General features: G+C 44.0%; 1 protein-coding gene across 1 annotated transcript in view; it reads left to right on the top strand.

The window, feature by feature from the left end:
* The first annotated feature begins 592 nt into the window (after positions 1-592).
* The window catches only part of LOC140344510 (uncharacterized), a 26,530-nt gene continuing 12,819 nt past the window's right edge, over positions 593-14,303 (top strand). The window contains exons 1-7 of the mRNA XM_072431678.1: positions 593-741; positions 2,775-3,262; positions 6,654-6,715; positions 6,996-7,098; positions 7,189-7,274; positions 11,540-11,640; positions 14,084-14,154. Coding sequence (XP_072287779.1) covers positions 2,870-3,262; positions 6,654-6,715; positions 6,996-7,098; positions 7,189-7,274; positions 11,540-11,640; positions 14,084-14,154 — 816 coding nt within the window. The 5' untranslated portion in view covers positions 593-741; positions 2,775-2,869. The remainder of the gene's footprint in view (positions 742-2,774; positions 3,263-6,653; positions 6,716-6,995; positions 7,099-7,188; positions 7,275-11,539; positions 11,641-14,083; positions 14,155-14,303) is intronic.

The following is a 14,303-nucleotide window of genomic DNA, read 5'->3' as shown; positions in this document are numbered from 1 at the left end:
ATACTAATAATACCAATAATAATAATAACAATGATAATAATAACAATAATAATATTAACAATAATAATGATAATAATAATAATAACAACAATAATATTAATACCAATATTATTAATAACAATCATAATATTAATAATAATAATAATAATAATATTATTAATAATAACTGCACCAAACCCCCCTCCCTTCCTCACTGTGGCCCTAACATTGATTTTAGGATATGTAGAGAACAGATTTCGGTATTTCTGCTCCAATCAGATGCAGAATTGGGTGACATTGGCTGCTCTGAGTTTTGTCCCCCATTTTCTAATTCTCAGATTTCATATTTTGCTCCTTTGCCCCACCTCAGTGCTGCAGATCTCCTGCAGACTCTTTGCAGACACATATGATGGTTATACGGAGGGAAACCATTTGTGATACACAGAGCAGAATACAGATCATCCAGCTACATTCACTCTGAGTGAAAGATTCACCAACTCATCAGATGGAAGCAGAAGAGTATCCCCAGGTGTAATCCGAGCTGAGAAGTGTCAGCGCAGTGCGCATGCGCATTTAGCACAGCCGGGGATGGCGATGCGCGGAGATCGCTGATCGGAGCACAGACTTATAAGGCAGAAATGAGCGAGAAATAGAGGAGCAGCCAAATACACAGATCGGCCGTGTGGGGGGCCCTGGAGGGGATCCCCAGCCCCCAATGACAGGTGGGGTGATCAGACTACACGGACCGCACACCTATCACAGGTAACGAGCGGCCAATCACAGCCCCTGATTGAGGAGGCTGAAAGTTTGTTCTTCTCGGGATGGAGCCGTCATTTTTTGGGGTCTGGGGGGATCTTCCAGTCTGATGGTGACCACACACGTATCATTGTGACCGATCACATACCAATCATCCCCAATGTATGGAGCTGGGATCGCTTCAGATTCAGCCAATTCACAGATTTTTATTAGATGATCGCCGATCTCCACGTGCACAATCGGGGGATTTCCCTCTTTTCGGGAAGATTTAGACTCAGTGATCGGTTATACCTCTCTCCCCCTATTGGGCAGCAAAGTGCTGATCGGCCGGTGTGTGGCTGGGCTCAGATTTGTTTTTTTTTAGAATCGCAGCCAATCAGATGTCAGTATCGGAATTCCCAGGCATTTGTAGCTCTGAGAGAGTTTTTGGTGTTAGCAAAAACTTCATAGAGGGTGAGAAATGTCAGAGGGTCCAGGATGGGGCAGATGGAGGGGCAACTAAGGGCCGGGGTATGATCGGGGGACAGACGCATCTAGGATATGAATAGGATACATCTGGGATATGGCTGGGATACATTTGGGAAATGACTGGAATATGGCTGGGATATAGCTGGGATAGATCTTGGATACGGCTGGGATAGATCTTGGATATGGCTGTGATATGGCGGGGATACATTTGGGAAATGACTGCAATATGGCTAAGATATGGCTTGGATACATGTGGGATATGGGGGGGATATGTTTAGGGATACATCTTGGATATGGCTGGGATATGGTCAGTATATGGCTGGGATATGGTTAGGGATACATCTGGGATATGGCTGGGATATGGTCAGTATATGGCTGGGATATGGTTAGGGATACATCTGGGATATGGCTGGGATATGGTCAGTATATGGCTGGGATATTGCTGGGAAAATAAACAAAAATACAATTCCATATTTCTTTTCTCCTATAGCACATCTCAGTGCTGCTGATCTCCTGCAGGCTCTTTGCAGTGGGGTATTGCAGGGTAACATTGGGGGTGATGATCATTCATTACAGATAATCATGGGTGACACGAATGATCATGGCTCCTGCAGGCAGAGTATCAGCAGGGTTTGGGGTATGTGGGAGGAGCCAGCACAGGTCAGTTGGGGTGCTTTATTCCCATTGGATAATGCCATGTTGGTTTTCCCGGCTCCTCATGCCCTGTGCTGCCAGCTATGTTTGCCTGCTGAGTCTCCCTGACAGTTATTGGCCATAAAAGGAGAATTTATATCTTCATCACCCTCCGTGTCTCCTCCATAAATTAATATATAGGTTATTGTGAAGTAGGCGGAATCCCCAAACGGATGACCACCAGGAGCCCATGTGACAGGGTAACCCCTGGGGGGGAGGGGGGGTGACAGGGTGACCCCTGGGGGGGGGTGTGACAGGGTTAATGTCTGTCATGTATGTGTGTGATAAGGAGAAGCCTTCTAGGTAGTCAGCTCATAGGGGGGAGCGTTTAATACAGTTTTAATACAGTTTTTATTTATAATAACTGCTGGTGATCCTGCCATAAAAGGCCTTGGTAAGCTTCTTCCTGTTATACTTTATTCCTGTCTTCCAGTTGTGCTCCTGTTTTGTCACCTGATTTTCAAAAGGTGACTACAGGTGCACAAATTACATAGACATGGCCCACTGTTGTCACCATGGGGCTATCACTGGAGTGTATGGAGGAAGAATGTGGTTGCAAAAAGCTGCAGGAGATCTGCACTGAAATGGGACTTTTGATGATGGCAGATTGTGCTCAGTGTGTATGTGGTGTGCTAGGATTGGGTGATGATCATGTGACATTCCGTTGGAACACATTGGGGTAATAAGGGGTTAATCCTGAATTGTTTGTGTGGGGGGCCCTCAGTGAATGTTGGGGAGTAGATCATCGGTATGCACTAAGTGGTGAGAGCTCAGACGCTCTTCAGCACCCAATTAAGCTCTCAGGTGCTGAGATTGAGAATTTCTATTTCATCTTCCCATTTGTCAGAATTCCTGTGGTTTGTCTCTTGTTCTGACAGCTGGGATCCCACGCCGTGTTCAATGAGCCATGTGAAGCCTCTGCTCAGACTCGTCATCCTGAGGGTTCCGGACACCAAGGGCCACATTACAGGAGATGCTAATCAACACAAATATGGGGTCCAGGGATGGCGGAGGTGTTTGTGAGTTGCCCCCCACCCAATACAATGACCTCCCCACCCTGGGGAACCTGACTTCTCCAAAAATTCCAGCTCCTCCACCCCCACCTCCACCCATACAGGCTCCCGGGGACCCCCCGCTGCCAAGGTTTGACCCAAAGAGAAGATTGAGGAACTTTAACTGGGAGGCCATTCCCTTGGAGAAGGTGAAAGGGAGGTCCAGCCTATGGAGCTCCGAAACATTCCAGGGGGATCTGCAGATTGACACCGGGACTATGGAGGAATTGTTTGGGAAGCATGAGGAGGAAGTCCAGGCGAGGCTCCTCCATCCACGGAGATCACTGTCAATGGGAGATGCTCATGGGAACAAGGTGAGGAACCCTGGGACCTCCTGAGATGTTGGGGGGCATTTATACCGATGGTTGTGGTTCTGGTTGGTGGTCCATCTTCAGGATGAGCTTTGGAAGGTCCAGCAGTGCCCACTGAAGACAAGTTTGACCTCCAAAGTTTTTTCTGAAGAGTAACGGTGCAAATCAAAGCATCTCAACCAATAGTGTGGTGTAAAACCCCAATATGGCGGCAGGCACCTGTGCAACACAAAGATGTACAAATATCACAACAATGATGATGAATCCATTAAATTACGAGAAAGGAGAAAAGACTTAATCGTCTCGATTGTCCCGTATCAGTTGTGAATTAGGTTGCAGGTTACCATGACTAAATATGTGATGACAGGTCCACTTTACCCCAGAAAATATTGAATTGGCACCAAACCCAGAATTGGGGGGTTAATAAATCACATGAATGTGTCCCGTACCGTGTGAATACACATGTGTATGAGTCAAGGCATACAGCCCGGGCTCCCAGGGTTGGTTTCTGGTGAGGTCAGGTACCGATGGTGAGGATTTGCCCCTTATTGGTGAAGTCAGGAACTGATGGTGAGGATTTGCCCCCTATTGGTAAGGTCAGGTACTGATGGTGGGAATTTGGCCCCTATTAGTGAGGTCAGGTAGTGATGGTGGGGATTTGCCCCATTGGTGAGGTCAGATATTGATGGTGGGGATTTGCCCCATTGGTGAGGTCAGGTACTGATGGTGGGGATTTGCCCCTTATTAGTGAGGTCAGGTACTAATGGTGGGGATTTGCCCCCTATTAGTGAGGTCTGGTGCTGATGGTGGGGATTTGCCCCATTGGTGAGGTCAGGTACTGATGGTGAGGATTTGCCCCCTATTGGTAAGGTCAGGTATTGATGGTGGGGATTTGCCCCATTGGTGAGGTCAGGTACTGATGGTGGGGATTTTCCCCCTATTGGTGAGGTCAGGTACTGATGGTGGGAATTTGGCCCCTATTAGTGAGGTCAGGTACTGGGGGTGAGGATTTACCCCCTATTGGTAAGGTCAGGTACTGATGGTAGAGATTTGCCCCCATCGGGGAGGTCAGGTACTAATGGTGGGGATTTGCCCCCTATTGGTGAGGTCAGGTACTGATATTGGTGGAGAGGATCTGGCTCACCACTCCAATTCATCCCAAAGGTGTTCAGTATGGTTGGGGTCAGGGCTCTGTGCAGGACACTCGAGTTCCTCCTCACCAAACTGATGACCCCATGTCTTTATGGAGGGGGCTTTGTACCCCGGGGCACAGTAATGGGGGAACAGAAAAGGGTCTTCACCAAACTGTGACCACAAGGCTGGAAGGGCCCTAATTGACTGCAATGTCTTTGTATGATGGAGGATTACCAGGACCTTCACTGGGGACACCTGGACCCCAATATTGGGGGTGGGGTCACCTTACATCTGGTCACATGGTATCTCTTTCTTTCTATATCGGTCCTTTTGATTCATCCCACGATTTTGGGTTGATGATGATGATTGGAGTTCAGGCACTCAGAATTATATTTAGTACTTTGGGGTTTTTGGTTGCTGACCTCAGAGCGGTGACACCTGTTACAGTAAAATGGAGATTTGTTCTCCGAGTGTCACCTGTTCGCCGTCTGTAACTCAAGAGATCCTTATAAAAGTTTCCTTCATTCATCATCCAAAGATCGGTGCAGCCGGCATTGGCCACCACCGGGCAGGCAGAAGATTGGGTCTGGGATATCTTTAGGTCTGATGATGACCCCGTCGGGGTGGGGAGCAGAGAATGTTCACTCAGCTTAGTGCAGAAGACAAGCTTAGCTCCATCATCCAATCACTGGCCAGCATTCTTTTGTTTTAAATTCTTCTTACACGTGAATGGCTGTTTAAACTTATCACAGCTTTCATGCTAAGTGAATGAAGTTCATCAGCCTGACAAGGAAATATATTGGTGAATGATAGAACATAAGGGGAGGCCACATTCATGGCTGTAAGAATATTGATGACATGTGATTGGCTGATTGAAGTGAACACACCTTCATTGTATGCACTAAGCTCAGTGAACGGTCTCTATTCCTTTACTGTACTTTTGTTTTCTTTGGTTCTTGTAGTGCAGAAATCAGTGAGATGTCACACATGAAATATAGCGAGCTGCACAAATTATTAACAATCAGGGTTAGAGGCTCAGGCAGGTGAATAGAGCCTCTGGTGCTTTATTCATGTGAGGAGCCAGATTGGCCAATGCCAGAGCCCAGTTGTAACCAAGCCCCGCCCCTTCCTGCTAAGCCCACCCATCTGGGGCAGTCATGGCTGGTACTGCAGACATAGGAAGGTGAATAAAGTGAATCTTTCCTCCGCTAAGTGGGGGGTGGACACCCTGTGTCCCCAAATCTGAGGGAGTGAGAAACTGTGCTATATGAAGATGGGGGATTTAAAGTGCACCTGTCATCATGTTACATTTTACTTCCATACATACGGTGTTATGCCCCTTCCAGGTATTTATTACCTTTTACAGAGATCACATGACCCCCCAACAATGCCACAATCTGCTGTTCTTTCCAGAATGAGAGCACCAATGCTAACTGATGCCTCTGAGCATGTGCACCAAGGTCCGCTCATGTGCTATGATACCCCTCAAAAATTGCCTCCTGTTAAATCTTCACTGGGTTCAGGATTAATATTGGGGAATTTCCATATCGAATGCTTAGAAATGTAAAAAGATATTTATTATAAAGCTGCGTCTGCAACACCCACCTCCTATCCAGTGCTGTCCCCTGCAGACTCATATTGATAGCTAATTACAGGAGACACCAAATGTCATTCAGCACCACTAAGGCTGTTGTGGACCCGCCTCCAAGGAGCATCTCATCCAATCATGTGGGGCTGACAGGAAGGAGATGCAGATAATATCATACATGGTGCCATCCTTTGCAGCTCCAATATTAGAGGAGCACAGAGGGGCCAGGTCTTTTTCGCCATGGACCCCGTCAGTAAGTCTGTGAGGGGCAGCTCTATGGAGGAGGTGAGTGTTGCAGCAGTGACAGCACGCACCATCGATTGTATGTTCTGCCTACATCTGTCATCCTGCGATTCCAGTACAGGGCAGGGGTGACCTGGAAGTTACTTGTCACGTGTCCAGATGTGGCCCCATGTGAAATGTGCGGGTGGTGTGTCACGCCTTGTGGAGATAGATAGGGCCCCATGTGGGCTCCATTGTTTGGGACGGTCCTTGTCTTCCTCATGGCGGCCCTGATTGCAGTGAATGGGCAGATGTATGGGGACAGGCTGGCACACGCTGTGACTACAGGCAGGCTGCCACACGCAGGCCGGGGATGGGTGGTGCAGGTGGTAGTTCAGGTGTGACTCGGCTTTGTGTTTGATTATCGCCTTTATGTTTGATCATCTGCAGGTGTTCCTGCTCGATTCCCGGAGAAGCATGAACATCGGAATCCTCCTTAAACAGTTTAAAAGGTAACCCCGCTCACACTGTGACAACAACAAACAGACATAAAGCAGATGGAAGCCACAACTGCATGACATTTCCTTTGGTCTGTGTATCAGCATCAATCATAAAAATAAAAGGATTCAGAGGGATTCAGAGGATTTCACAGGGTGACAACACTGCAGCAGAATTGGGAAACCCAAAAGGTGTTGTCACCCTATCAAAGGAAGTGGAGGAAGAAATCTTTTAAGGCAGGATCACCAGGGAAAATAGTAGGTAGCTGTCACCTCTGCATTGTTTTCTCCTCAGACCCCCCGCACAGATAGCTGAAGACATCCGGATGGGGAAGGCCGACACATACAGCTTGGAGAGACTGACAGAACTCCTGAAGCTCCTCCCGGACAGGGATGAGGTGAGGAACCGTTGTATGTCATGCTTCACGTGTCATATGTATAGAGATCATACATACGTGTCCATCATACATACGTGTTGTCCGCCCCAGGTGCAGCGCCTGAGATCATTCCAAGGAGGCCGAGAGAGGCTGAGTGAGGCCGACTTGTTCATGTTACTCCTGCTGGACGTTCCCAGGTACCATTTACATTTCTCTGATTCCTTCCAATGTCGGGGATGTGTGCTCATGTGAACACGTGTTTCATCATACATTACACATGCATCAATTCCTCGCACTGATATGTGTTGGAGTGTTATCACTCCCTGCCACAAGAGCTTACAATCTAAGCTGGTCCTGGATAGGTGGGAGGAGCTTCTGTAACCCACATTTGCACCTTTAAATACCACCAATACCTCCATTGCTCCAATAACTTTCACCAAAATGGTGAATTGTATCCAATCTTGTGCAAAAGTTTGGGGGAAGATTCCAAATTTTGTTGTTCCTTATTATTATTATAAGCTCTATCAGGATTGTGTGTTGGTGCTGTCACTCTCTGCCAGAAGAGCTTACAATCTAAGCTGGTCCAGGATAGGTGGGAGGGGCTTCTGTAACCCCCATTTGCACCCTTTAATACCACCAAGACGTGGTCAAAAAAATTCCACCACAACGGTGAATTGTATCCAATCTTGTGCAAAAATTTGGGAAAAGATTACAAATTCTGTTGTTCCTTATTATTCTTAGTATTGTCTATATCAGGATTGTGTGTTGGTGTTGTCACTCTCTGCCACAAGAGCTTACAATCTAAGCTGGTCCGGGATAGGTGGGAGGAGCTTCTGTAACCCCCATCTGCACCCTTAAATACCACCAATACCTCCATTGCTCCAAAAAAATTTCACCTAAATGGTGAATTGTATCCAATCTTGGCCAAAATTTGGGGGAAACCTTATTATAATTATTATTATTCTAAGCTATATTAGGATTCTGTTCCATGGGACCAATCACAGTACACCTGGGGAAAGGGGGCACAAGGACGTGCCAGATGCTAAAGCTTGGTCATAGTTCCTAATGTGACGATTGGGGTCACCAGCTGCCAGGCTGGGGAGAATTATTTCTCCTCCCTCGTGAGGAACTTTTCATTTTTTTTCCTGTTGATTTTGGACTGCAGATGTTATAATAAAAGCCCAGAAACATTTATTTAATTACCGTCCTTGGGATAACAGCAGAGGTGATAAGTGTACGTGTCGCTCCCTAATTCAGACAGGAAAGGAGCTGAAACAGGAAATTAAAGTTGATATGTAGGGAGGAGCACCCATGGAGACAATGTCCCGGTGACCTGCAGATTAGTGGCCGCAGCTGACCCATATCTGGCAAGCAGCCCTGACGGCATCACCAACATACAATCTAAGGACATGAAATCTGTGAAATGTAATAAACACCTGAAGTGATGGCAAAACCCCGAGCTGCATCTGAGTGCAACCGAATCACCCCATGGAATCCCGGTCACCCAATAATCTGCCATGGGAAATGGGATATAATTAAGGATGAACCAAATTCAGATTACAGAGTTACATAGTAAATCAGATTGGAAAAAAACATAAATCCATCAAATACAACCACTATGGAAATAAACATATCCCAGATATAAAACCCTATAAGACATAGTTGGTCCAGAGGAAGGCAAAAAAAAAAATAAACTCCGGGTACAATTTGCTTCAACAGGGGAAAAAATTCCTTCCTGATTCCATGAGGCAATCAGATGTTCCCTGGATCAGCAGTCTCTGTTATCTTTACTTTAAATCCTTAATCCCCAGTTATATTCTGTGCTTCTAGAAATCATCCAGCTTTTTTTTAAAGCAATCTATAGTAGTTGCTGAAACTACTTCCTGAGGGAGCCGATTCCACATTTTCACACCTTACAGTGAAGAATCCCTTCCTTATCCGGAGATTAAACTTCTTTTCCTCCAGACATAAAGAGCGCCCCCTTGTGCTCTGTAATGATATTACAGTGAATAATAGGGAAGAGAGTTCTCTATATGGACCATTTATTTATTTATACAGGGTGATCATATCCCCCCTTATACGTCTCTTCTCAAGGGAGAATACATTCAGTTCAGCTAATCTCTCCTCATAGCGGAGCTCCTCCATTCCTTTTATTAGTTTAGTTGCCCTTCTCTGCACTCTCTCCAATCCCACAATGTCCTTTTTGTGAACTGGGGCCCAAAACTGGACTGCATATTCCAGATGTGGTGTGACCAATGCTTTGTACAGGGGCAGGATTATGTCTCCATCTCTGCAGTCTATTCCTCTTTTATTACAAGAAAGTACTTTACTCGCTTTAGTCCTAGATTATTCCTCTTTTATAAAAAAAACCCTTTCCTTGTCTTTGAGGGTACACGAATTATGCCCTTCCCCCAGTTTTTACATGCAGTAGTACTGATACCCAACTCTGTCATCCAATCACCATGGAATGTGTTAAGTCAGATGATTGATTTCTAAGAATAAGATGGGAGGTATAAAGTTTGTATAACCACCCTTTTCTATTTCCATATCCCAATAATACAAATGCTTGAACCCCCCAAAATACTCATCAGCCAAACACAAGTGATGTATGGTGTTGTAGGTAGTGAGGAAAGTAACGTATTCGGGAGGGCTAAACAACCTCAGATCTCAACAAATGTAACCCAACAGAGGAGGGTGAACTTTACAGATCAGCTATCTTCCTACAACCTGAGGAAAAGAAACTTCTTCTATGACGGACAATGAGGTGCACATCTTAGAAAGGGAAACTGGTTCACAAGGCGAGTGAATGAGGTCATTGTGGGAACGTTTGTGAATTCACCTAAAAAAAAATATAATCTCATGGTGTCTTTATCAGGTGTGAATTGTTGTTTAATCTCAGTAGTATACTATTGGAATTATATGGTGACAAATGGTAAAGAAAGCCTTCACCCCTTGGGGGTTCCATAATGTAAATGGCGTCTTTCAGAAATCTTGCAAACCTCTTGGAATGCCCCATTTCCTGAAAGTATAGGAACATTGTTGTGTCTTGACCTGTGAAAGTCACCCTCCTATGTTGGGTTATTTATTTGGTGAGGGTTTTTTTTTTTAATCCTTCCAATATTTAGGTCTTGGTTTGGCTTTGTCTGATTGGCTGTTGAGTCTTTTGGATGTATAAACTTCAGTTGATTATGGAAACTGAACTCCACCAGTTTCCATTTGCTCCACCTGTCCTAATATTGGACTACTAACATCTGTTTTGACTTTCTATGGTGATTGTGTGACGTGCAGATATAAACACTGGACGGATTGTATTGACAGTCATTAAAACTGAGGAAGACACATGAATGAATATTGAGATATCGCCAGGATTACAGGACAAGTCCAGGTAAATGTGACCACTAGGGATGGGCGAGTGAGTTTTTAAAACTCGAACTTGTGGTGAATTTGGCCCTTCTTGCCGATCAAGTTCAAATTTAAGAAAAAAAAAATCGCTCATCCCCAGTGACCATATAATGTTGTCCATGCCCTGGATAGAAGAGAACCTTCATACAATGATGATCAGAAGTATAGTCACTCCAGTATAACACTCCAATATTCCTGATATATCATTTCTTATGTGACATTTTACTCGGAGGTTATTGTACAATGGTTCCCATACATGAAGAGTCAGGAGAGTTCCTCCAAATCTTACTGCGGACTGCGTCCACTTTCCCTTTTAGATGACCAGTAATTCTGAGTATAATAGGAGGAAGGAAGGGGAGGTGGTGGGAAGGTCACACAGGATTGTCAGACATGCTAGAACTATGCTGTACATCTCAGTACTGCACTAGATATAAAGAAATGTGACATTTCATGATGTGAATGATTTGGAATAATAATTTTAGTGACGGACCCATTCTCAGCCTTGTAGGGTCAGTGCACCATAATCAGGTTGCTTTGATGGACTTCACCACCAATGGCTTTTTGGTCCCCTAGAAAACCAACATTTTGTGAAATATAAGATGACATCACATTATATGTCATTATATATCACATGCAGTGCAAATTTTCATCATTATGGCAATTGCATAATCATTTTCCCAAAATTGGTAACTTCAAGGTCAAATCTATTCAGAAGTCTATTCAGAATCACTCTGCTGATCCCTATGTGTGATTTTACAAGATCGCAGGAAAATCTCATCTTTTCTTTATCGTGTCTTTCCCATTGTTTTCCTGCAAGCAATGCTGTTTCCTTTTTTATAACAGTTCCTTAAATCCTTTCTCATGTAGCATTTCCTACATACATGACATGATAGAAATAGCTCTGTATACAGAGAGGACGATTTACCCTCATGGAGAACAGCTTCTCATTTTACCTTTTTCAGACTATACAGAAAAAAAATACAAAGTTACCATTCTCATTTACAGCAGACTCCCGGATGATATGAGATTTAATAGGTTCCAATATCTGTTTACATTGCAGTTACAGCCTACGCCTGGAAACTCTCATCCTGAAGAAGGATTTCCAGCCCGCTATCGTGTCTCTGCTCTCAGCAGCAAGAGAATTAAAAACAGCCGCCGATGGTAAAACCTCTCATTGTTCTTTGTGTTTAGAAAAAGGATGAGATTAGTCAGCTCTCTATACCTACCTGATTGCTATCTCTATGTCTACACACCTGTACAGCTTGAGGACTCCATACCATACCATGTGGCTATTGTTATATATAGTATTGCCCCACCACCATGAACACTCACATGGAGCGGGGACAAAGTGATGGTGTAAGAAAAAAGGCTGCAATGTCAGTGTATGATAGACTAATAATGTATCCGATATTATTAGCCATTTTGTATTGTGTTACATATTCTTTTACATTTAGGTCCATACCTATTTGGACAGGGACAACTTTTTTCTAGTTTTGGTTCTGTACGTTACCACAATTAATTTTAAATGAAACAACTCAGATGCAGTTGACCTGCAGACTTTCAGCTTTAATTCAGTGGGTTGAACAAAAAGATTGTATAAAAATGGGAGGAAGTAAAGCTTTTTTTACATATTCACTTCATTTTAGGGGCTTAAAAGTAATAAAGTAATTGGACAATTGACTCAAAGACTATTTCATAGGCTGGTGTGGGCAATTCCTTCATTATGTCATTATAAATTAAGCAGATAAAAGGCCTGGACTTGATTTGAGGGGGGTGTTTGTATGTGGAAGATTTTGCTGTGAACAGACAACATGCGGTCAAAGGAGCTCTCCAGGTGAAACAAGCCATCCTTAAGCTGCAAAAACAGAAAAAACCTATCTGAAAAATTGCTAAAATATTAGGAGTGGCAAAATCTACAGTTTGGTACATCATGAGAAGGAAACAAAGCACTGGTGAACTCAGCAACGCTGAAAGACCTGGACGTCCACGGAAGACAACAGTGGTGGATGATGGCAGAATCATTTATATGGTGAAACCCCTTCACAACAGCCAACCAAGTGACAACACTCTCCAGGAAGTAGGCGTATTGATATCCAAGTCTACCATAAAGAGAAGACTGCATGAAAGTAAATACAGAGGGTGCACTGCAAGGTGCAAGCCACCCATAAACCTCAAGAATAGAAAGGCTAGATTGGACTTTGCTAAAAAAACATCTAAAAAAGCCAGCACAGTTCTGGGAAAACATTCTTTGGACAGCTGAAACCAAGATCAACCTTTACCAGAATGATGGCAAGAAAAAAGTATGGAGAAGGTGTGGAATAGCTCATGATTGAAAGTATACCACATCATCTGTAAAACATTGCCGAGGCAGTGTGATGGCTTGGGCGTGCATGGCTGCCACGGCACTGGGACACTAGTGTTTATCCATGATGTGACACAGAAGCAGCCGAATGAATTCTGAGGTGTTCAGAGACATACTGTCTGCTCAAATCCAGCTAAATGCCGTCACATTGATTGGGAGGTGTTTCATAATACAGATGGACAATGACCCAAAACATAGAGCCAAAGCAACCCAGGAGATTATTAAAGCAAAGAAGTGGAATATTCCTGAATGGCCAAGTCAGTCACCTGATCTGAACCCAATTGAGCATGCATTTGACTTGTTCAAGACTAAACATCAGGCAGAAAGGTCCACAAACACACAGCAAACTGCAGTAAAGGCCTGGCAGAGCATTAAAAAGGAGGAAACCCGGCATCTGGTGATGTCCATGAGTTCAAGACTACAGGCTGTCATTGCCAGCAAAGGGTTTTCAACCAAGTATTGGAAATGAACATTTTATTTTCAGCTTTTTAATTTGTCCAATTACTTTTCAGCCCCTGAAATGAAATGATTGTGTAATAAAAAGGATTTAGTTCCTCACATTTTTATGCAATTTTTTGCAAATTTTTTTTGTTCAATCCACTGAATTAAAGCTGAAAGTTTGCAGTTCAACTGCATCTGAGTTGTTTGTGTGTGGTAATGTACAGAACCAAAATTAGAAAAAAGTTGTCCCTGTCCATGTATGTCCATGTATTTATGGACCCAACTGTATTTCTTCCACATTCCTTATGTTCTACAAAAAAAAAAAACAATGTGAAAAAATTATAGAAAAAACAAAACATATAAATATACAAGAAGGTAAAACTGGGCAGGTTATGGTCCTAGAGATCCAACCTCCAGGGGGTCTCCACTGACCCAATACAAAACACGGGAGAACCATCACAGGACAGAAAGTGTTTCCATGCCTCCACCACTCATCCCAACGATAGGGACTCCGTTCTTTATAGTGTGTGGAGCCGTGAAATCCCTGTATTCTGGAGTGGTCCATGCTGTTTTATGGCCTCATCAGGGTGCAGGATTGGAGGTCATCAAACTTTAGGAACTGTCCACAAATGAAGGGGATTAAACCCCGGCACGTCACCCTCCCTCTTATCCTCCATCTCATCCTCCAACTTCCTCCTCACTGTCCTTTCCATTGAAGCTGGTTATGATAACCCAGAGACTTCACCAGATGGAATTGGCACTAATTGGAAAAGTCTCTCTATCTTTCTGCTTTCTTTACAGAGCTGCTGCATTGCTCAGAATTACATTTCATCCTGAAGTTGGTGCTGAAAGCGGGAAACTTTATGAACGCTGTAAGTGTCAAGCTTTCTGATTCTGTATATTTATATAATGACGTGGACTGTAGTTTATAATTTCACAAAACTCTGACACTAAATCTGATCTATCAGATAAAGAAATGGTGACAGGTCCTCTTTACAGGTGACACATATACCATTCACAT

Source organism: Pyxicephalus adspersus, chromosome Z (genome assembly GCF_032062135.1).
Source record: "Pyxicephalus adspersus chromosome Z, UCB_Pads_2.0, whole genome shotgun sequence".
In the NCBI taxonomy this organism is placed as follows: Eukaryota; Metazoa; Chordata; class Amphibia; order Anura; family Pyxicephalidae; genus Pyxicephalus; species Pyxicephalus adspersus.
This window is presented reverse-complemented; position numbering and strand designations above follow the sequence as displayed.